The following is a 24,234-nucleotide window of genomic DNA, read 5'->3' as shown; positions in this document are numbered from 1 at the left end:
CCATTCGGAGCACCTCTAAATTAATTTATTTCAGTAATTCAATAAAACGTGAAACTCATATTTTATATCAGGGCTTGACAGACTCCAGGTTGCATTGGCGACTAGAATTAGCAGCCTGACGCCGGGGCAACATTGCGGCAGGTGTCTTGTCCCAGACATACCAAGTCTCCTGCGAGGTATGGGAGTCTCCCGTACGCGTGATGTGGCTAGCTGACACCCGCAAGTGCTGCGCAATATCCCAGCTGTATGTGTCAGTTGTCAGAACGGAGCCGATGCTTCCTGTATAGTTCTGGCTCCGTCCTGTTACTGGCGGAGTGATATCAAATGCACTCCGCCTGTAAGGAGACCGAGAAATACAGGAAGCATTCCTCCAGAGCCGCACCTCACACTCTCCGCCAGCAGTACCCACAGCAGTACCAGCCTGCAGTACCCACCAGCAGTACCAGCCAGCAGTACCCGCCAGCCAGCACTAACCACCAGCAGTACCAGTGAGCAGAAACCGCCAGCAGTAAGTCTCATGTGCTAGGGGTGCAACTAGCCCCTGCACATAATTGTAAATATCCCAGCATGTGCAGTGTTTCTGACTCCTACCACCATGACCACTTCAAATCACTGAAGTGGTGATGGTGGTTAGTGTGTTCCTTTAATATCTCTCAGAAGAAGTAAACCTCTGTATACTGATTGCATTTCATTTGATCATCCTCTAGCCGTGTTAAATTGGTGGGGGGAGGGGGGCATGGAGTGCCACCTCCCTGAAATGAGTTTCCACTGCCCTGAAATTAGTTTTTGCAGGTTGGGATGTCTGTTGTCCTCATGCGGTCCCCGCCCGTGGGTGGGCGGACTAAGATGCCGCCCTGTTGTGGTGGCCAGGGGCTGCAACAAGCAGCCACTGGTGGAGCTGAGGGTTTCCCCTGCTGTTCTCACTGCTCAGAGAAGAGGTGTTGAGTGCTTGATCTAGCGCCCTGTCCTTACCAGTGAGTGGACAGGGAGTGTGGGGCAGCTGCTTTTTTTATTTATTTTTTAAAATTAATTTTTATTATTCTCTCCCTGTCATGCCACACAGCCGAAAGCCCCTGTTACACGGGCTGTCTGATCAGGTCCGCCTGTCACTTTTTCAGGCGGACCTGATCGGTCCCTCGCAGTCTACTCTATGGAGTGGCAGATGTCTGCTGACAACCGCCGCCATCCGATCCGGTTGGAGAAAAACAGACAGATGGTGGTCCTACTTTCCATGCGGCCGACGGATTGAATCAGATGGCATCGGATTGAAATGGACAGGCAGTCCATTTCCATCCGACTTCCCCATAAAGGGGAGCAGGACTCTCTCCATGCACGCACTGTATAGCAGAGCGTATAAGACCTGTCATCAACCTGCTCAGTGGGGATTAGCGGCGAAATCCCAGCTGAGCAAGCAGGTTCTGCATAGCAGAGGTGCACATGTGAAAGGGGCTTAAGGTGGCATGAGTTACTGGATCTCCTATCGCCTCCAACTTGCTGCACTGTCCTTCCCCAGTTAGCCACTGCCCATCACACCATCAAGCCAAGTACACACGGGTCGAATGCCGGACAACATTAGCCGGTTTATTAAAAACTGGCCGCCATTCGGCCCGTGTGTATGGCAGCCGGTCCGACAGAAGCCTGGCTCCTAACTTTTTTAGCTGTGTGGTAAACTCGGTCTGGACAGCGGCTTTTGGAGGGGACTGCAGGCTAGCCTCTTGCCTCGGTATGACTATGGGCCCTGGCTTGTGAGGTGTATACTTGGGGGACACTTGGAGTAATGTTACTTTGGATTTAAGTCCACATCTCTCCAAGACACACAGACTCTGGGACTCCAGGCCTAGGATCCATGTTAAAGGCCTAGCTGCCTATTGCCAATAGGGGACTGCTCCACACAGTCAGACTCATGGCAGATGCTAATATCATCAGCTCAACCACCTGTCTTCCACACATTGTTGATTGAACTCCCCTATTGTCTACTGTGGGGATGTGTTTACACTTACAATAATGTGTATTGTACGTCAGGAGCTCGATGACCGCAAGTCTGCTAGTAAATTAGCTCAAGTTAATTAAATCACTGTCATCTATTAGTTGCTAGTGGGCAAGTAGAATATGGTTTGTGTTGGTTGTTTCTTAGATATGTTAATCACTTGCCGCCTGCCGTAATATTACTGTGGCAGGGTGGCTCGGCTGCGTCCAGTCACGTAGTACTACGTGACTGAGTGCAAGTGGTTTTGGTGGCACATGCTGTTTTTAGACAAAGATGGGAGGCAGTCTGTGGGAGGAGAGGCGGCGATTGCCGCTGCCCTCCAGCGATCATCGGAGAAACCGACAGAAGACCCGCCTGCTTATATAAACAAAGCAGGCGGATTTTCTGTCAGACAGGCAGGGAGAGTTTAGCAGTTTCAGCTAAGCTGAAACTGCGATCTCTCTGTGCCTGTCACAGAAACCCCCCCCCCCCCACAAAGTGAGTAAGCACTTTAGGCATACATTTAACCCCTTTGATCACCCCCAGTATTAACCCCTTCCCTGTCAGTGTCATTTATACAGTAACAGTGCATATTATTTAGCACTGATTACTGTATTAGAGTCACTGGTCTCCAAAAAGTGTAAAAAATGTCAGTTAGGGGTCCGATCTGTTCGCCTGCAATGTCGCAGTCCAGCTTAAAATTGCTGATCGCTGCCATTACTAACAAAAAAATAAAAAGTCCAAAAATCTATCCCGTAGTTTGTAAATGCTATAACTTTTGCGCAAACCAATTAAAATATGCTTTTTGGGATTTTTTTTACCAAAAATATGTAGCAGAATACGAATTGGCCTAAACTGATAAAAAATGTTTAAAAAAATGTTATTGGGAATGTTTTATAGCAGAAAGTAAAAAATATGGCGTTTTTTCCAAAATTGTCGCTCTTTTTTTGTTTATATCGCAAAATCTAAAAACCACAGAGGTGATCAAATGCCACCAAAAGAAAGCTCTGTTTGTGGGAAAAAAAGGACATCAATTGTATTTGGGTACAGCGTCGCAGGGCCACGCAATTTTAAGTTAAAGTAATGCAGTGCCGAATCACAAAAAATGGCCTGGTCATTAAGGGGGTAAAACCTTCCGGGGGCTGAAGTGGTTAATTATATTTCTGTACACAATTTCATCTGCATATGATAATGTAATCAAGCAATTGACCTGGTGTGGTATATATTCAGTGTGAGTTTGTTCAATAAATGTTCCAGATCTTATACAAGCTAATCTCGGCTAGTTTTGTATGGGGCGGCTAAAATATCTGATATCTATGTTCAAGACTGAAGGAAGCAGTATTCTGAAGGAAGCACACAAGCATACTGTGGGGTAGCGGTTCCGTTACAAGCTGACTCCTAGATTTCAAGCAAATTTGTCAAGCCCTGTTTCATATAGATGCGTTACACAGAGTGATATATCTCAAGCATTTTTTTTCTTTTAATTTTGATGTCTATAGCTTACAGCTGAGTGAAAACCCAAAATTCTGTATCTCAGAAAATTAGATTATTACATAAGACCAATAAAAAAAAGGATTTTTAATACAGAAATACTGGCTTACTAAAAAGTATGTCCATGTACAGTACAGTACAGTATGCACCCAATACTTGGTCGGGGCTCCATTTGTATGAATTACTGCATCAATACGGCTTGGCATGGAGGTGATCAGTCTGTGGCACTGCTGAGGCGTTATGAAAGCCCAGGTTGCTTTGGTAGCGGTTTTCAGCTCATCTGCATTGTTAGGTCTGGTAACTCTCATCTTCCTCTTGACAATCTCCCACAGGTTCTCTATGGGGTTTAGGTCAGGCGAGTTTCCTGGCCAATCAAGCACAGGGATACCATGATAATTAAACCAGGTATTGGTCATTTTGGCAATGTGGGCCGGTGCCAAGTCCTGCTGGAAAATGGAATCAGCATCTCTATAAAGCTGGTCAGCAGAGGGAAGCATGAAGTGCTCTAGAATTTCCTGGTAAAGGGCTGCACTGACTTAGGACTTGATAAAACACAGTGGACCAACACCAGCAGATGACATGGCTCCCTAAATCATCACTGATTGTGGAAACATCACACTAGACCTCTGGCAAATAGAATGATGTGCCCCTCTACTCTTCCTCCAGACTCTGGGACCTTGATTTCCAAATGAAGTGCACTATAATTTTAAAAAAGGACTTTGGACCACTGAACAACAGTCCAGTCCTTTTTTTTTCTTAGGCCAGGTATGACGCTTCTGACACCGTCTCTGGTTCAGGCGTGGCTTGACACAAGGAATGTGACAGTTGTGGCCCATGTCCTGGATATGTCTGTGTGTGGTGGTTTTTGAAGCAATGACACCAGCCGTAGTCCACTCCTTGTGAATCTCCCCTAAATTCTTGAATGCCCTTAGCTTCACAATCCTCTCAAGGCTGTGGTTATCCCTGTTGCTTGTGCACCTTTTTCCTTCCACTCAACTTTCCATTAATATGCTTAGATACTGCACTCTGAACAACCAGCTTCTTTTAGCAATTACCTTTTTGTGACTGTCCCTCCTTGTGGAGGGTGTCAATGACTGTCTTCTGGACAAGTCAGCAGTCTTCCCCATGATTGTGTACTTTATTGAACCAGACAGAGACCATTTAAAGGCTCGGGAAACAGGTGTTTTGAGTTAATTAGCTGATTAGAGTGTGACACCATGAGTCTACATTATTGAACTTTTTCACAATTTTCTAATTTTGGATTTTCACTATCTGTAAGCCATAACCATGAAAATTAAAATAAATAAATTGTTGAAATATATCACTCTGCGTGGTGTAATGAATCTATATGAGTTTCTCTTTTTGAAATAAATTACTGAAGTAAATTAACTTTTCAATGATACTCTAAATGTTTGAGATGCACCTGTATAGTACAAAATGGGCTTAGATACATTAGTTTACTAAATAAATACCAAACGCCTTAGCCAAATTTTTTTCTACGGCTACCCATGCAACAAAACCCTGTTCACACTATAAACACTTAAAATTAAATTATATTTTTTATTTATCCAAAACCTACAAATTTGACTTGAAGCAGTCTGGTAGACATCATGGAAAACTCAGCAAAGAGCTTTAAATACATATTAGTGGATTTACTGAAATGGCTGATTGCTCAGAGTTTTAGGGAAAAGGGTAACTAAATTCCATGGCAAATATGAAGGGACACAAAAAACAGAAACTGAGCAATTTTAAAGGTCTGCAGGAAAGATATGTGATTATAATTGGGTTCAACATCTTCAATGTGAATACATATCTGAAGCAATTATACTGTAAAGGTTTAATCCGGTTATCATTCCGCCTGCAGCTGTAAACATAAAAATTACCTTCAGAGCAGAAGTCCTTTTTATTGTGTTTAGAGCAGAGTATTTAAAAAAAATAACAGGACATGTACATAAACAACCTTGGTTCTGGCTGAAAAATTATAGTTCTGAAGGTCCCCACTGGGGTCACTTAGGACACGTCTGCTATGTGTTATACACTACAAATTGTTGGTTGAAAAAATACCTTGACATTGATGTGTTGATGTTATGTACAAGACTAAAGAGCCATAGAAGGGCAAAGCAATAGTTATCTTATATAAAGCTGGCTAAAAAGACTGAATATTTTTTCTCATACAACTGCAATGAAAAATCAACATTGTTGGCCTCCTACGGATGAACTTTCACAGGCTAGGTGAAAACCAGACAAGAGATCAAATGCATAGGCTTGCGTTAGAGGCAGTTATTCAATTGCTATTCAAACTTGAAAGGATACTAAACATGAAAAAAAAACTGAATTTTTGTAAAATCTTACCGTAAAATTCCTTTCTCTGAGTACTCCGACAGTCACCGCCCACTCATACAGTCTTCACCAATGGGTATGGACTTCCTCTCCGCAGGAGTAGCTAGGCATAAGACTTGTTAAAAGCAAAAGCATTAACATAGACACACCCATGGGGGCTGTCCCACTGGTCAATACCCCCCTGCAGTAAGCCATCCCAACTCACTTGGGTAGCAAGCAGTTAAGTGTACAAGAACCCCAAAAGAGGGGCGGGGGCGGCAACTGTCGAAGGACTCCGAGAAAGGAATTTTACGGTAAGATTTTACAAAAATTCAGTTTTCTCTTACGTCCTCCGACAGTCGCCGCCCACTCATACAGTCTTCACCAATGGGATGTCCCAAAGCAGTGTAGACATGAGGGGTGGGAGAGGCAACCGTAGACAAGGCAACGCAGTACCCACATCAGAGAATGGAACCTTACACAAACAGTAAGAGAACCTACTGGGCAACAAAAAAGGCTCAACAGGAGCAACAACCCAGGAAAGCAAATAACCAGAGGGGATAAACACCCCCAACAGCCAGGGACCCACAAAAAAAGAACTTTGCGGCCAAAGGAGGCATCAGCTGATGCCAGAACATCAATTTTGTAAAATTTGGAGAAGGTGTGCACTGACGACCAAGTCGCAGCCTTGCACACCTGGGCCACCGAAGCTTGATGTCGGAAGGCCCAGGACGTACTCACCGATCTGGTAGAGTGCGCCTTGACAGGGAAGGGCGAAACCCGTTCCTTCAAAGCATAGGCCTGAACAATTGTCTGTCTGATCCATTTGGCAATGGTCGCCGCAGACGCAGCCTTACCCTTCCGAGGTCCCTCAGGAAGGACAAAGAGGGAATCCGATTTACAAAAAGATTCAGTGGACGACAGGTAAACCCTTATCGCCCTGACAACATCCAAGGAGTGCAAAGCAACCTCCTTAGGATGCTTAGGCTTCACACAGAGCGAAGGCAAAACAATGTCCTCATTAAGGTGAAAATCCGAAACCACCTTTAGGATGAAAGGACGGATCAGGTCGCAAGACCACCTTATCCTTGTGAACCACTAGGTAAGGAGAGCGGCAAAACAACGCCGCCAAATCCGACACTCTGCGAGCCGAAGTGATCGCCACAAGAAAAGCAACCTTTTTAGACAGCAGAGGCAACGATATCTCCCTGATGTTTTCAAAGGGAGGACGCTGTAGCATGGACAGAACCAAGTTCAAGTCCCATGGCGGTAAAGGCGCCCTCCGGGGAGGGGCCAAGTGACGCACACCTTGAATGAAGGTGCGAATTAAAGAGTGAGACGCCACAGGGCGTTGAAAAAGGACAGCCAGTGCCGACACCTGGCCTTAATCGTGGCCAGCGCAAGGCGCTGTTCCACACCAGACTGGAGGAAAGCAAACACTCTCGTCACCGAGTAAGAACAAGGCGACAAGCCCCTGGACTCACATCAGGCAAAATAAGCTTTCCACGTACGGTAATAAATCTTACCAGACGAGGCTTTTCTAGCTTTGATTAAAGTAGGAATGACCTCTGAGGAGAGACCCCTGTCTCTCAGGACCTGGCTTTCAACAGCCATGCCGTTAAAGCCAGCGACTGTAAAGCAGGATGGAAGATCGGTCCCTGAGACAGAAGATCTTCCCACATTGGGAGCCGCCAAGGAGGCTCTATGGCTAGGTGAAGGATGTCCGCGTACCAGGACCGGTGTGGCCAGTCTGGCGCCACCAGAATCACCAACGTCGGTTCCGACGCCAACCTGCGAAGGAACCTGGACAACAACTGAATCGGAGGAAAGGCATATATCAGACGATACTTATGCCAAGGCGCCACCAGCGCATCCGAGGCGTCCGCCAGAGGATCGCGCGTTCTTGCCACGAACCTTTCCACTTTGTTGTTTAGCCGAGATGCGAACAGATCCACATCTGGGGATCCCCATTTCGCACACAGCATGTGAAAAACCTCCGGGTGCAGGGACCATTCCCCCTGGTCCAGGGTCTGGCAGGCTCAGGTAATCGTCCTGCCAATTCTCCACACCCGGAATGTGAACTGCCGATATCGCTGGGACAGGAGTCTCGGCCCAAGACAGAATACTGGTCACTTCCTGGGCTGCCCGGGCACTCCTGTTGCCCCCTTGGTGATTGATGTAAGCCACCGCGGTGGCATTGTCCGTCTGCACCCGTACAGGGTGACCCTGAAGACGATCCGACCACTGGAGCAGGCATAGCCTGATTGCTCTCAATTCCAAAATGTTGATCGGAAGGGAGGATTCCTCCTCCGACCAAGTGCCCTGGGCAGACAGGATGCCCAGGACGCCACCCCAGCCCGACAGGCTGGCATCTGTGGTAATCACCGTCCATAGTAACGGCCGGAAAGATTTTCCTGCCGACACAGTCGGAGACTGAAGCCACCACAGAAGATCCCTTCTGGTTTGGCAACTCGGAGACACTCTCAAGTCCAAGGACTGAGACCGTCTGTCCCATCTGGTCAGTATCTCCGCTTGGAGAGACCGCGTGTGAAACTCTGCAAATGGTATCGCCTCGAAGGCCAACATCATCAACCCCAGGGACCGCATACAGGTCCTGAGTGATGAGGATTCGTTGTCCCTGAGGGACCTGATCTCGTTCTGCAGGGTCCGGAGCTTGTCCTCCGGCAGAAACACCTTTGCTTGAGCAGAGTCCAGAACCATTCCCAAATATGGGAGACGAACCGAAGGAGACAAGCTCGACTTCTGAACGTGGATGGTCCAACCGAACTCCTGAAGCGTCTGTACCGTGGTTGACAGATCACGCAACAGACTCTGGCTGGCACTCGATCTTAACAGGAGATCGTCCAGATATCCCAGAACCGAAATGCCTTGTGCCCGTAACAGGCCAAGAACAGGCGCCAACACTTTGGTAAAAACCCTTGGAGCCGAAGCGAGACCAAAAGGTAACGCCACGAACTGATAGTGTCCCTACGCGATAGCGAACCGGAGGTACCTCTGATGGCCCTCGAAAATGGGGATGTGCAGATACGCATCCTTCAGGTCGATAGAGGCCAGGAACTCTCTCTGGCTCAGGGAGGCCACCACCGAAAGGAGAGACTCCATCATAAACTTGCGAACTCGCACAAAGCGGTTCAGAGCTTTCAAGTCCAGAATAGGACGCACCTTGCCCTCCTTTCTGGGCACAGTGAACAGATTTGAGTAGAAACCCAGAAATCTGTCCCGATGAGGCACCGGGATGATCACCCCCTGGGCAAGGAGATTCTGTAACGCCCGATGCAGGCCTCGCAAACGCTCTGGGGTCAAATGAAGATTTGAGGGAAATAATCTGTCCGCCGGCCGGTAAAGGAATTTGATCTTGTACCCCGATCGAATGATTTCCTGAACCCACCTGTCCGGAATTCGGAACAGCCAAGGTTTGAGGAAATCGCGCAAACGTCCCCCCACCCCTGAAACGGGTGAGGGCGTCCCTTCAGGCAGAGGCGGACTGAGCCGCCGCACCAGCGTGGCCGGGTTTCTATTTTCCCGCCCAGGGCTTTCGCTGGCCACCTTGGCCCTTGAAAGGTTTACCCTTGTTCTGTGCCTTGAAGGCACGAAAGGATCCCTGATTAGGTTTAAAGGCGGAACCCCGCCTTCCGCAGAAAGACTTGTTCTTCGGATTCTGGGGCAGCAGAGTGCTCTTGCCCCCAGTGACTCCCTTAACCAAAGTATCCAGGGCCTCACCAAAAAGGCGAGACCCCGTATAAGGGAAATCAGCCACCGTTTTCCAGGGCGTCTGGTCAGCCGGTCTCTTCAACCAGATCAGTCGACGGCTAAGCACCGTGACACTGGACAGGCGCGCAGCCAGAGGGGCCTCATTCAAGGCCGCATGGCACAAATACATGACCCCTTGATAAATCTGGTCCACCATCTCCACAGTAGTAGAGAGGGGGCAGAATCAGTCACAAGCGTCCAATCCGCCACCGCCTGAGCCACCATGACAGAGGCGAAAATAGGTTTCAGCATGGAACCTGCCACCATGTAAGAATGGCGCGCAAGTGATTCCAGCCTCCTATCCGTGGGATCCATAAACACCGGGGAATCCTCAGTGGGAACCAGGGTAGCCTTGTTCAATACGGCCACAGTGTGATCCACCGGTGGGGCCACACACCAGCGCAAATCCGTAGAAGCCGCAAAGGGGTAAAGTAGTTGAAACCTTTTCGGCACAGTGAAGGTGCGTTTCAAACTGCGCCATAGTTCATTCCCAGTGTGATGAAACTCAGCGGGACAGGGAAAAACCTGCGCCGACTTGCGGGTCCTATGTGTACCAAAAGAGGACACAATGCCCGGAGGACTGGGCTCATCCTCCAAATGTAGTGTTTCTTTAACTGAAAGAATCAGCGCATCCATAGCCGCGCGTTCTTCGGGCGACCCAGGGGGAGAATCATCCACCCCCTCCACCTCCGCCTCAGACTCTTGCGGGTCCTGAGAAGAGCGAGACCCAGAAAGGGGCACGCCACCGACAGCAGCCACATCAGCTTCTGAATCAGGCCTTTTCCTAGCAGCACGTTCAGACATCAGCACCAAATTAGTCAGAGCAGGGGAGTCAGATGAACTGGAGTTCCCTACCAGGGCTGGAGGGAATTTGCTGTCCTGAGATTTCATTGCATTGAAAAAAACTTTTTGCAAGGTACTGGCCCCTTAAGTGCGCCGCGGACCCCGCAGCCACCGCTATACCGACTGTGTCACACAGACCCCCCGCAGGGACAAAACTGAGCCAGAAAGGATTTTACAGAGGAAAATGCAAAGGACAGTAGTACAGAGCCCCACAGAGTGTTACCACATCAGACGCTGCTCCAGAGGAAAAGGAAGTGAGGTCGCCAGAGACTGAACTATAGCTGCAGGCTAAGGAAAAATGGCTGCCCATAGGATGTAATGGGAGGCTTCGGCAAGATGGCCGCCGACATGTGCACCGAATGATCTGTTGCCACACACAAGATGGCGCCAGAGGGCACCAAAACCACTACATAGAATGCTGCACAAACGCCCATAGCGAAGCCAGACATGCTGCCCACACCTAAAATGGCGGACCGGTGGTTTTCAACCCCGCAGCGGTCGCCACACACACAGTCTGCACCTCCAAAGCACACTAAGTGACACAGGAGAGGGGCCCCCAAGCACACACAGCGCAGCAGTGAAATAAAAAACCCCCCGAAGGGATCGCATCAGGGAGCCCCAAATAAATGCACAGACATGAGGGGATACCACAGCCACATAGTATTGCCAGCCCCAGACAGAGGCCCCACACAGAGTGTACTTACCTGTACCAGATGGCGTGGGGTGCCTCTCATCAAACGGAAAACCACTGCCCTCAGATGGCAGGGGCTGCCATCAGCCAAAAAACGCAGGACACCACAGAGCACGGACGAACCGTGCATGTGTCCGGTGAGGTAGCCACCTCACAGGCTGCATCCCTGCTGACAGGGATGGGTCATTCGTAATGCCAGGGCGAACACATGGCTGAACGCTCAATGGCAGGCTGGGGCTCCATCTGACCCTCTGCCCTGGAGAACCAGGGCGACCAGTCCGATTCCCAGCTCCGCAAAATCCATCTTTGTCCGAAGATCCGACTAACTAAAGCTGACAAAATAAACAGCTAAGTACAGTAAAGAAAAAATGACATTATACTGAAAATAAAATCACAAAAGAAAAAAGAAGGCTGAGACTGTAGCCCTAGCACAGGGAAGCCTGACTACTCCTGAACTAGGCAGAAGACAAACGGAGTTGGGATGGCTTACTGCAGGGGGGTATTGACCAGTGGGACAGCCCCCATGGGTGTGTCTATGTTAATGCTTTTGCTTTTAACAAGTCTAATGCCTAGCTACTCCTGCGGAGAGGAAGGCAATACCCATTGGTGAAGACTGTATGAGTGGGCGGCGACTGTCGGAGGACGCAAGAGAAATATTTATTTAAATCTAAAGCTAATTTCTAAATGAATGATCTATTTTTCCAACAAATAAATTAAAAAAATGTTTAGATGCGTTTCTTAGCAAGTGCAATGTACAGAGATATAGAAAATGGTAGGGACATGCAGACACACTCAAGGTTGAACTGTATGGACCGTTGTCTTTTTTTAACCTTACTATGCAACAACTTACCAAATATGGTTTTGGATTAGAGACTGTTTGGTTCACTTGCCAAATGCTTAAAAATCCTTCTCCATCTGCAACACCACACTGCAAAGTATAACGGAACACAAAAAAATGATCATTATATCTTACAAGGACATGCATTTAACATGCATGCAACTCTAAGAAAACCACACACATTTCTGTACCTTATTGAACTTAATGATACTTTCCCATTTCATACAAAAAAAGCACCGTGTATGTTGGCTTTAAAGCAGTTTTTTTTTTAACCAAAATGAAAAAAAATGTTCTAAGTATTTGCTCTGTGCAAAGGTATTGCACAGAGAAGCCGTAAACCTCCTCTGTAGGGGTCCCCTGCCTACATTCTTGGCTCCTCCTCTTGTCCATATACCACCACACTTCCTATAGTGGTATACATGCGAGTTTGCTCCCGAGCCAGGCTGTGTGTGTCCATTGATGCCAGCCTCGACCCACGCTCTCTGCTCACTGGATTGGACTGACAGCAGCAGGGCCACTTTAAAGTTGGCCATAGATGAATTGTTTTGTTTTCTGATCAGCCAGAAAACAAAAACACAACGAATTCCCCAATCCACACAAGCGAGGTGGACAGAGAAATCCTCCCCCCTGTGCTATCGTATTCTGAGAGCTGGCACTCCTCCGCTATCAGAATACACTGATCAGCTGCATGCGCTGATCAAATTATATTTTTCCAATATTCCCGTTCGGGAGAAGCCAATCAAGCAGATTATCGATCCATCTATGCTCAGCTTAAGTTTGTTTTACTTATTATCCACAATCAACTTGCTTCTCATCAAATTCCAAATACCAGCCACTCATGCCCATTATGTCTAACCCAGCACTCCACTCAAATCAAGTCTCTGCTTGGCCCTGGTTTCTTCCTTCTGCCTAAGTGACAACGTCCATCATTGGCTTCCACATGATTTACTTTACTGCTGCCCGAGACTGCACTGCACTCAACTGAAGGAAATCATACAAGACAGGTTGTTCATTGACCTGACCAGTGATTGATGCTACGCTGAATACAAAAACACTATTGTTAACTCTTCCAGAGTCATGCTTTAAAGGAAGCCCTGATTCCACATTTATATCATCAAACACTAGTAGCAATAACTTCAACATCTGAAAATTCTGGGCTATTATTAGCTAGCTCATACAAAACCTTTCAAAGTATGTTTTGGATACTCAAGATGGATATTTTTTTCTGAAAATGTGAACTTTAAAGTCCAAGTTTAGGTAAAACTTAAAAAAAAAATTAGGCACAAGGGATGGTATTTACATTTAATCCAAAGCGTCCCTTGTGCTGGTGCCAGTGGTAATACTGGAAATTCTCTGACTTCTGCTTGCCTCCCATACCTTGCAGCTATAATCTTCTAGTGTTTAAGGGGTTAATAAAGCTGAGGGACCTGAGGCACTGTGACTGTCTACCTATTCTGCCTTCCTCTTCTCCATTCATAGAAGCTGTACAATAATTTCCTGGATGAAAAGTGCTCTATGAATGGAGGAGGCCTTTCATTCCTATACCCATCGCTCCACTTTTCATCCGTGGAAGTTATAGTACAGCTTCTATGAATGGAGGAGGGAGGCAGAAAGGGTCAAAGCAGTTGGCACACTTGATAAGTGACTGTGGCAGGTCCTTCAGCTCTATTGACCCTCGCAGCAACAGGGGATTACAGAGGTGTGGTATAGGAGGGGGGGGGGGGCAGAGGACAGAGAATTTCAGCTATGGCTGCCAGCACAAGGAACACTTTGGATTAAAGGTAAGTACTGTACCTTGTGCTAATTAAAAAAAGAAAAAGAAAAACCTAAACGTTTGACCAGAACCTTAACAGCATTTGATGTTGCCCCATTCTCACAAAAGCTAGTTAATGCACATAGAATAATTGTACATGAAGTTTAGCTGGACAAATAATTATACTTTTTTTTTTTTAGACCCAATAGTCCTAAGTAATTCTGTAATAGGTAACAGAAGGCAGTCATATTCAGACGGTGCAAAATGGGCCCGATTCATGAAAACTAGAGCAGAAAGTCAAAGCTTATCTGCTCCCCCCCCCCCGGTGGAACCTGGGAGACATGGCTGTAGTGAGATATGGCCAGGTCCCTCGTAAGTTTAGCACCCCTCCTCCTTCACCCGCTGCCAGGCCATTCACAAAACACAGTTAGCTTCACGCATGTGCAGTAGGGATTCGGCTGTGAACCCGCAAGGCTTCACTGCCGGTTTCCCTTACAGGCAATGGCGGCGGTAGCACCAGAGATGGAAATATCTCCAGGACAGGTGAGTATCCTAATATTAAAAGACAGCAGCTACAGTATTTGATGATTTTTTATTTTTTCGTGGGGGGGGGGGGGGTATGCCTCCTCTTTAAGTACTGAAGATGGCAATCAGGTTCTGACATTACACGGTTACAATTCAATGGCTGTTATATTTCCTTCACTATAGAATTCATATTACCCCCTTTTTAGCAGCAGCTAGTCACAAAACAACCCACAGAGAAGTGTGGTATTTCAAAAATATAACACATGATAATAAAAAAACAAACCTTGTTGCCTTGGGAGTTAAAGTATAACCTGGTAACCCGAGCATTGCCAGCTTGGCGGAAACATAAAAGTTGTTGAGGTCGATTCCATTCAAACATACGGACACTGCCATCCTGAGCACCAGTAAGATCTAGTGTAAAGTGGATGAAACAATGTCAGTCTTCTGGTTCTACATTTCATATTCTTTAGGAATATTTAGGTTTTACAATTGAATCTCATACTTACAGTATTGGTGGACAGGGTGTGAAGCCATTCTTTTGACATTATTCAGATTCCTTTTTATCAGCTTTTAGGAATACCACAGAAAAACAACAGAAATTAAAGTTTGAAAGTTCAGAAAAATAAATGAAAAAAATGATTTTTTTTAAAGATTTTTGTACTTACCATAAAATCAAATTCTTGATTGCATAGAGGGACACAGGAATTCAGATATAACAAGGTTATATTGTTACCTAGAGAAGATTTGGAACCTACCCAGCATGTCAAAAGCAGTACCAAGAAAAAGACAACAAGGAAACACAGGGGGTGTGACCTATGTATTTCAATAGAGTCCAAGAAATGTATTTTAGGGTAAATACAATTCTCTTTCAAAAAGCAGTTGGACAGCCGCTGGCAGGTCCACAAGAGAAACTGGAACCCATCTGCAAATTTTGAAGAACTGATGCCTGAATCTATACTAAATGAGGAGAAGCTACCTGCAAGAGAGAGGTAACTGCCAATGACAAAGAAAAGGCATGAGAAGATCAGCCCGATGCTCAAGACCAGGATAATTACAAACCAGAGGTAAAATTACCCTATCAAAAGGGACACTGGGCCTGAATCAGTAAAAGGCTGTGAAATAAAAACCTAGCAAAAGCAGATGGAACAAAAAAACGACCTGTTAAGGCAAAAACAGTTACAGATTAACACCGCGGCAAAGACCTGCTGAGAATTCAAGGCCACTGTCCTACAAAGTCAGCCTGCCGAAGAGGGGAGAGGGTGCACGACACCATTTGGCGTTTCCTGGAGGGAAACGCCAAATGGAAAAGGATTTAGGAAAACTAGAAGAATGGTCAGAACTCTGGCAACTGAAATTTGATGTGGATAAGTGCAAGATAATGCACCTGGGGCGTAAAAACCCAAGGGCAGAATATAGAATATTTGACACAGTCCTGACCTCAGTATCTGAGGAAAGGGATTTAGGAGTAATTATTTCAGAAGACTTAAAGGTGGGAAGACAATGTAATAGAGCAGCACGAAATGCCAGCAGAATGCTTGGATGCTTCCTCCAGGCTAAATAGTGAGAAAGAGAGAGCCCGGTATGTGTGTACATCATCCAGTTAAGGAATTCAGTGCTTGAAACTTCAGATCTGAAAAAGCATCACAATGCAGAAACCAGTGTTCCAAGATCACACTCCAGCCTTGCTCACATGTCCAGTCCAGCGAGGTCCAGGTACGGCTTCAAAAGTGAAGCTAAGAAAACACTGATCTGAATAGAGGCTATACAGGGACGAGTTAAAGCAGCGGTGTAGTGAATAATCTTGGATTAAGTCATAGAGGAAAAAATCCACAAGAAAAGAAAGCTAGGATAAAATAGGCAAAGCTGAAGAAAAGGCATCTAACTCACTAGAACACTAGCAATAAACTAAAGCATACTACATAGAGAAGGGGTTACATGTTTGCCAGTGTACAAATCAACTGTAGACAGTAATATGACCTGACTTTATCTGAGTTCCTGTGTACCTCAATGAAGAGAAAGAAAAAAATCTATGCAAACTACATTTTTTAAAGAGTATGCACTTAGCTGAGGTGAGGTAAGATAAGTTAGCAGGGAAAAATACAGCTGTAAAATGCAAATTAATCCACAAGGTCCTGAAAGTAATTTAAGAAACCTCACAAAGGACAGTTGGTGCCAAATAGTTCTCTATCCACTTAAAAAATCACTGACACTTGTGTACATTGGTCAATACATTTCACATTTGAAGGTACTGAGATAACACCCCTGTACTGTAAATGTTTTTGCAGTGTTCTTTTTTAACTTCTCAACAGCATCAGTTACAGCCTGAAGACGTGCATATTGAGGAATTAGATATTTCAAAATCTTTAAAAAATGTATTACCCAATTTTTAAATTCATAAATAATACCGATCATGCCAAAAATGTGTTACGTTTTCTTTTTTCATATTTGTGATCCTTCTTTCTCTCTTTCTATGCCTTTCCTATTTTTCTCTCTCTCCCTCCTGTCATCCTCATGCCCCCTGGCAACCCACTGCAACCTTACTAACACCCCACCCCCTGCCATCCTCATCTTCATCACACCTGGCACCCCACTGCAACCTTTCTAACACACTACCCCTGTCATCCTTATCCTCATCACACCTGACAACCTACTGATACCAACACTCCCCCTCCCCAAACTGTCATCCTCATGACACCTAGCACCCCACTGCAACCTTGCTAACACCCCCCCCCCAGTCTTCCTCATCACACCTGACACCCCACTGCAACTTTCTTAACACACTACCCTCTGTCAACCTCATCACACCTGGCCCCCTACTGCAACTTTGCTAAGACCTCACCCCCTGTCATCCTCATCACACCTGACACCCAACTGAAACCTTCCTAACACACTACCCTCTGTCATCCTCATCACACCTGGCACCTCACTGCAACCTTGCTAAAACCCCACCCCCTGTCATCCTCATCATACCTGGCTTCCACTGCAACCTTGAAAACACCCCACCCCCTGTCATGCTCATCCCACCTGGCATCCTACTGCAACCTTGCTGACAACCCACCCCGTCATCCTCATTACACCTGGCACCCCACTGATACCTTGCCAACACCCCACCTCCAGTCATCCTCATCACACCTGTCAACCCACTTATACCTTGCTAACACCACACCCCCTGTTATCATCATGTTCATCACACCTAGGACCCCACTGCAACCTTGCTAACAACCTACCCCCTGTCATACCACTGCCAGCTTGCTAACACCCTACCCCCAGTCATCCACATCACACCTGGCACCCCACTGCCGCCTTGCTAACACAACACCCCACCCCCTGTCATCTTCATCTCCCCTATAACCCACTGCCAGCTTCCAAACACCTGCAGTGAGAAAGCAGCTTATTCCAATGTTAAGAGGACAAGAGTCTCTTCCCCAGAAATGTGTGGTGGCGAGTAATGTGGTCTATGGATGGGGGAATACTGAAATATAAAACACTATGTTAACAATAAAGATGCCACCCCAGGTGAATGTTTAAGTGTTACCAAACCCACAACAGTAAAATCAGTCTGTATATGCAGTAAAGCATACTGGTTATACCCCTTAGTGTGGAACATAAGGGGTTAATCCTCTGCATTGTGTTAAAAGGCTGTCCGAGCCTGTCTTGATAGGACAATCATGGGAGAAATGAAAACTCCTCCTAAAAGCTATCAGCACTCACTGATACAAGTCACAAGATTGCTCTAATTGCTATACACAGCTGATGAAAAAAAGGTATCTATCAGTTTATATTTACTAAAATAATTGCATTTCCATGTTCTGTGTAAGGTAGGAGGCCAGATATAGTGAATGCAGGATCTGGGTTTAGTAACACATTAATGATAGGCTAAAGGGGAAATAATGCCCTGAAAACATATATATAAAAATATAAAATGTGCCTACAATGCCAGCTCCGGTGCTTGTCTGTCCACTTCCAAGCCAAGGCATGGATGAAGAGGCTTGCATTTTTTCAAGGTTAAAAGAAGCTACACCTGTCTGATGAATGGCAGTGGTTGATCCTCTGAGATCAAGGTCATCAGAACTAGGAAAGAAGAGAACTCTTTAGTATAGACTTTGTACATTAAAAAATAACACTGAATCAGAAATGGGAGAAAAAAACCTTTTAGATTCTCTGTCATATTCTTCCCCAATCCAAACGTAAGGCTGTGCAGCCAGGAGGACTGACACATCAAGTTCTTGTACATCATGTGTAGAGGCAAGGACAATCTCATTACAGTTTGCCTAGATGAAACACATATAATAGAGCTTTGTTTTAGGTGCATGTCAGGGCAAGTTAAAAAATGCAATACATTATTATTATACAGGCTTTATATATTGCCAACAGTTTGCGCAGCACTTTACAATGTAGAAGGGGACAGTACAATTACCATACAGTTCAATAGAGAGGGAACGGGAGGTCGTTGCTCATGGAGCTTACAATCTAAAGGGAGGGGGAGGTGGTACAAAAGGTAATAGCTGCAGAGGATGATCTGATAGAGGTGACTCAGGTACAGTGCTTAGGTAGAGGTGGGGTAGGCTTCCCTGAATAAGCGAGTTCAGGGATATATGAGATACATGAACTATTTTCCCATGGTTTTTCCTTTAAAGATCCTGAAGTATAGAAAAATGCTTACTGATCTGCTAAAAATGCACTCAGCTACTAAGTCCTGTTGTGAGCTAACACCACACAGCTTTTTTGAGTGCTGTCTGCCCTGGGGTCTTTTGCTAAATTACCTAAACCTTTTATTATACTATTCTCTAAGAGCCCATTCACACTAGAACACATATAAAAACATACAGGCAGTCAACTGCGCTTCTATGCATTTTTCTGCACGTTTCTGCATGTTTTTATGTGTTTTTTTCTGCATTTTTTTTTTTTTTTCCAAAAGAAAGTTTCCGCTGACCTAATTGTTGTGGGTAAACGGTGTGTTGCAGTGCATTTAAACTTGTTACTATGCATTGCAATGTGATATTATGAAAGTATGTTGCATGAATCACACACTTATGGAACACAGAGAAAAACAGTGTCTGGTGTGAACATGACACACAGAAAACTCCTAAAGTGGTTCTAAAGGCTCAATTTTTTCTTTTTTTATCTTCATGCATTCTATGTATGAAGGTAAAAAACCTCCTTTGCGCAGCTTCTAGCTTCAGACCCCCTAATACTTACCTGAGCCCCATCTCGATCCAGCGATGTGCATGATAGGCACAGCTCTCTAGGGACTCTCCCTTCTCATTGGTTGAGACAGCAGCGAGAGCCAACTGCTTCTGCTGCTGACAATCAGAGCAAGTGAGCCAATGAAGAGAGAGAGAGAGACAGAGAGAAGGGGCAGGGGTCAAGGGAGTCCTTGTGTGTGTGAATGGACATGCAGAGCTGCGGGTCGGGAACAAGCCTGCTCGGGTGTCCCCATTGCAAGTTGCTTGCTCTGGGGACACTCAGCAGGAGGGGGGAGCTACAGTGAGTGACCCAAAACAGGAAGGATTGGGGCTGCTCTGTTCAAAACCACTGCACAGATAATTACCATACTTTTTGGTAACATATACTTTATCTAGAGAATAGAAAACTGTGGCTTTATGTGAAAGCAATATGAAATACTATCATTCATTTTACCACTATATTTAAATTACTTAGCTATCTGGATTATGATCTAGTCAATAAGTTATGAAAAAATTAGGCCTATTATGTGACAAACTTACACAGCACAACCAACCACTTGCTGTTCAGCACATAAAATCACCTTCACTGATCCCAATACTGGGTCTACAGTGTACAATGACACCTTTTGCAAACAAACATTTGAGTAATGCAGAAAATGCTTGCAATTTTTGCAAGTACAGGTTATTACGACACCTATAATCACTCAAGGGTTAGTGGTGGCGATTCTTAGATGTGCAGTTATATTGGCGGACACCTGTCATGAAAGAAACAGAGGCGGATGTTGCAAGTTTTATTCTGAAAAATGCCAATTGCCTAGCTGTGTCTGAAATTCAATACTTCTGATCCATTGTCTCAGTACAGGTATGCAGTTAAAATCTATTCATAAATCTAATTACAGTGTGTTGCAGTGCCAGGCAATTTGAATAGCAACTCTCTGCACCTAGATAACGTATAGCACAGATGTCAAGCATTTGCATGTTGTGTAAAAAAAAAGAAAAAAAAGAAAAAAAAAAAAAAAAAGCGACACGTGTGCTAACAGCCCATTCAAAATGCCAAAGCAGCACGCAGTATTAAAGGGATTAACTATTTGTGCTATCCTTTAAAGAGGAAGTAAACCCTCCTCTGTAACTTGTACCTATAGGTAAGCCTATGATAAGGCTTACCTATAGGTACTGTAAATATCTCCTAAACATGCACCGTTTAGGAGATATTTACCTTACATGGAGCCAGTGACGTCACTGGCGCATGCGCTCTGAAGGAACGACCACTCGTGCCGTTCCTTCAGAGCTCCGTGGCGTGACCGTCGGCTCCCGCGCGCGCGCGTGGGTGTGACGTCACCGCGGCTCCGGCCAATCAGATGGCCGGATGCCGCGATCCCGGAAGACGGGCGACTAGACATGTCGTCCATCATACAGGTGAGCGGACGGCACGGCGGGGGCTCATTCTAAGGTATTTCATAATGAGCTAGTATGCGATGCATACTAGCTCATTATGTGTTTCTCTTGCAGCTTGCAAAAAGAAAAAACATTTTGGGGGGGTTTACAACCTCTTTAAGCAAAATGCAAAGCTTGCTTACCTATTCCAGTTCTAAACTACTTGTGCAGAGTTGTGCATTTACATTTCTGTGCATTTTACCTTGTTAACAGCAAAAGCCATTATAATATCGGACTCCTTGTGAATGATCTTTGCTTTTCCACCTGGGTAACCTAGATCAGCTTCAACCTACAAGAAAGAAAATTTCTTTGCATTAAAACAGCAAGTAGAGGAGTTTTTTTTTTTATTTTCCCCAAAGCACACTTACAAGTTTTACCACATGCAGTGTTCACTTGTTCCAGCACTTTACGGATATAGCAGTTTCATGGACTCACAATGGTAAGACATGAAGAGGAATTTCCCATACCAATGTACACAGAATACTGGAAAAAAGTTCTATAAGAGTTAAAAGCAGAAAACTAACAAAGAAGCCAGAAAAGCGCAATCTGGTAGTTTAGCATTCTTGGTTATTGCTGAGGGTAAGTATTTTCCTTTGCTTTAGTAAGGCTGAAGGTGCACACATTAGATACTTGTGATTTAGGTACTGTACACTGGATTAAACCTGGGCTGCCCAGGGGGCAGATTGGAAGAAAGACTCAGAGGGTGGAATATTAGCAGAGCTCATCTCTCCCCGACTGCAACTTTGACAGGCAGAGTTCCGTGTTAGTGCTGTGGGTTTCTGTCTGTCATGTACATATTGCAAGCTTTTAGCATCAGACATGCATCTGTACATTGCTGAAAGTGAGAGATATTTCTGCAGCTGGGTCATCAACGGGGCCGGCATAATTTAAGATCACCTATTATATTCAACATTTTCATTTAATGCAAACCATCAGCAATGTGAGTAAAGGCAATGAAGTACCCGTCACCCAGAAGACACCACAGCCAAAATGAAAGACATAAAATGCTGGTACCAGTGAACATGGAGGTGAGTGCTAGAGGTGGAGGAACCTTTGCAAGACATACTACCTTTTTCTGAAGATCTGTTACGGAGTCTACTCTGAAACGCTCCGCATTGTCTTCTACAGACTACATGACATCACACAGTCACAAACACGAAAACACATGCACAAAGAAACACATACAAGAAAAAAACAAAAAGAATGAGACATTCCAGATCACTACTTGAAAACCATTTTATTAGCATGACAAATACGGTTCTGATGCTTTGTCATGCACATTAAATGCACATCTTTAACTTACAGACATTGAGCATATCACAAATATTGTAATATATACAAAAATATACACTGCTCAAAAAAATTAAAGGAACACTTTGAAAACACATCCGATCTCAATGGGGAAAAATATCACGCTGGATAGCTTTACTGATATGGACTGGGTAATGTGTTAGGAATGAAAGAATGCCACATCGTTTGATGGAAATGAAAATTATCAATCTACAGAGGGCTGAATTCAAAGACACCCCGAAAATCAAAGTGAAAAAATGAGGCAGAAGGCTAGTCCATTTTGCTGAAATCTCATTGCAGCAACTCAAAATGGTACTCAGTAGTTTGTATCACCATCACGTGCTTATATGCATGCCTGACAACGTCAGGGCATGCTCATAATGAGACAGTGGTTGGTGTCCAGGGGTATTTCCTCCCAGATCTTAACCAGGACATCATTGAGCTCCTGAGCAGACTGAGGTGCACACTGGCGGCGTTGGATGGACCGAAACATAATGTCCCAGAGGTGTTGGGGCCATTCAAAGGTATCAATTCCTTTACCCTCCAGGAACTGGCTGAATACTCACGCCACATGAGGCCGGGCATTGTCGCGCACCAGGAGGAACCCAGGACCCACTGCACTAGCGTAGGGTCTGACAATGGGTCCAAGAATTTCATCCCGATACCTAGTGCCAGTCAAGTTGCCATTGTCTAGCCTGTAGAGGTCTGTGCGTCCCTCCATAGAAATGCCTTCCCAGACCATCACTGACCCACCACTAAAACTGGTCATGCTAAATGAAGATACAGGCAGCATAACATTCTCTGCGGCTTCTCCAGACCCTTTCATGTCTGTCACATGTGCTCAGGGTGGACCTGCTCTCATCTGTGAAAAGCACAGGGTGCCAGCAGCGGAACTGCCAATTCTGGTGTTCAATGGCAAATGCCAAATCGAGCTTCATGCTCCTGGGCAGTGAGCACAGGGCCCACTAGAGGATGCTGGGACCTCAGGCCACTCTCATGAAGTCTGTTTCTGATTGTTTGGTCAGAGACATTCACACCAGTGACCTGATGGTGGTCATTTTGTAGGGCTCTGGCAGTGCTCATCCTGTTCCTCTTTGCACAAAGAAGCAGATACCAGTCCTGCTGATGGGTTAAAGACCTTCTACTGCCCTGTCCAGCTCTCCTAGAGTAACTGCCTGTCTCCTGGAATATCCTCCATGCTGTTGACTGTGCTGGGAGACACAGCAAACCTTCTGGCAATGGCATATATTAATGTGCCATCCTGGAGGAGTTGGACTGCCTGTGCAACCTCTATAGGGTCCAGGTATCACCCCAAGCTACAGTAGTGACAATGATCCTAGCCAAATGCAAAACTAGTGAAAAACAGTCAGAAAAGAAGAGTAGGGAAAAAAATGCCATTGGCCTCCACTGATAAAACCATTTCTATTTTGGAGGTGGTCTCATTGTTGCCCATTTAGTACACCTGTTATTTCATTAACACCAAAGCATCTGAAACTGATCAGCAACCCCTCTGCTACTTAACTGACCAGATAAATATCCCAGGAGTTTACTTGACTTGATGCTATACTCTGATTAAAAAGTGTTCCTTTAATTTTTTTGAGCAGTGTAAAATGGTAAAGCAAAATAATGTAGCGAGCAAATCATACTTACACAGATCTTTCCATTGCTGCATGTTCTTAAATGTACTTACCATTTTTAAAAGAAATAATGGAACTTAAGAAAATGCTCTACATATTTTAAGCTTCTGCCAAACAACTGCTCTCAGAAAATAAAGGGGTTTCCTATTTGTGAAGCAAAGCTTTTATAATGTATGATAGAGGGGCACCTGCACAGAACCATGGGATACAAAGCTTGGTTGTGCCCAGCAACATATGTTAGGATCCTGCAATAAAATCCACTGAATTACATAGATCCCTGATTTAGGGATATAGAATGGATTCTCAGAATTTAGCACAGTTGGCAATGTTTCTGAAAAAAAAAAAACACTGCTTGTTAGGTTTTCTCTTTTTGTCTGAAGGTTAGTGAAGGTTCTTTTAATAAAAAATCCATGTTTATTTCACAACACAGTAAATGTGTGTTATGCTGAATGGGAACTGATGTTACCAGGTACATAAGTGCTAGCTGTAA

The 24,234-nt window shown here is 45.2% G+C and overlaps 1 protein-coding gene across 7 annotated transcripts in view; it reads right to left on the bottom strand.

Annotated features, from left to right (window-relative positions):
• The window catches only part of DMXL2 (Dmx like 2), a 429,248-nt gene that overhangs the window by 23,608 nt on the left and 381,406 nt on the right, over positions 1-24,234 (bottom strand). For 5 of the 7 annotated variants that reach the window (XM_082252816.1, XM_082252819.1, XM_082252817.1 and 2 more), the window contains 7 exons: positions 21,887-21,946; positions 21,020-21,106; positions 18,347-18,468; positions 18,130-18,268; positions 14,704-14,764; positions 14,481-14,608; positions 11,932-12,009 (listed from right to left, as the gene is read on the bottom strand). In XM_082252816.1, coding sequence (XP_082108942.1) covers positions 11,932-12,009; positions 14,481-14,608; positions 14,704-14,764; positions 18,130-18,268; positions 18,347-18,468; positions 21,020-21,106; positions 21,887-21,946 — 675 coding nt within the window. The remainder of the gene's footprint in view (positions 1-11,931; positions 12,010-14,480; positions 14,609-14,703; positions 14,765-18,129; positions 18,269-18,346; positions 18,469-21,019; positions 21,107-21,886; positions 21,947-24,234) is intronic. The other 2 variants (XM_082252821.1, XM_082252822.1) reach the window with 1 other exon arrangement.

Source organism: Pelophylax lessonae (assembly GCF_965119305.1).
Source record: "Pelophylax lessonae genome assembly, chromosome: 4".
Taxonomy (NCBI): Eukaryota; Metazoa; Chordata; class Amphibia; order Anura; family Ranidae; genus Pelophylax; species Pelophylax lessonae.
The sequence above is the reverse complement of the archived record's forward strand: the minus strand, read 5'-3'. Positions and strand labels throughout refer to the sequence as shown.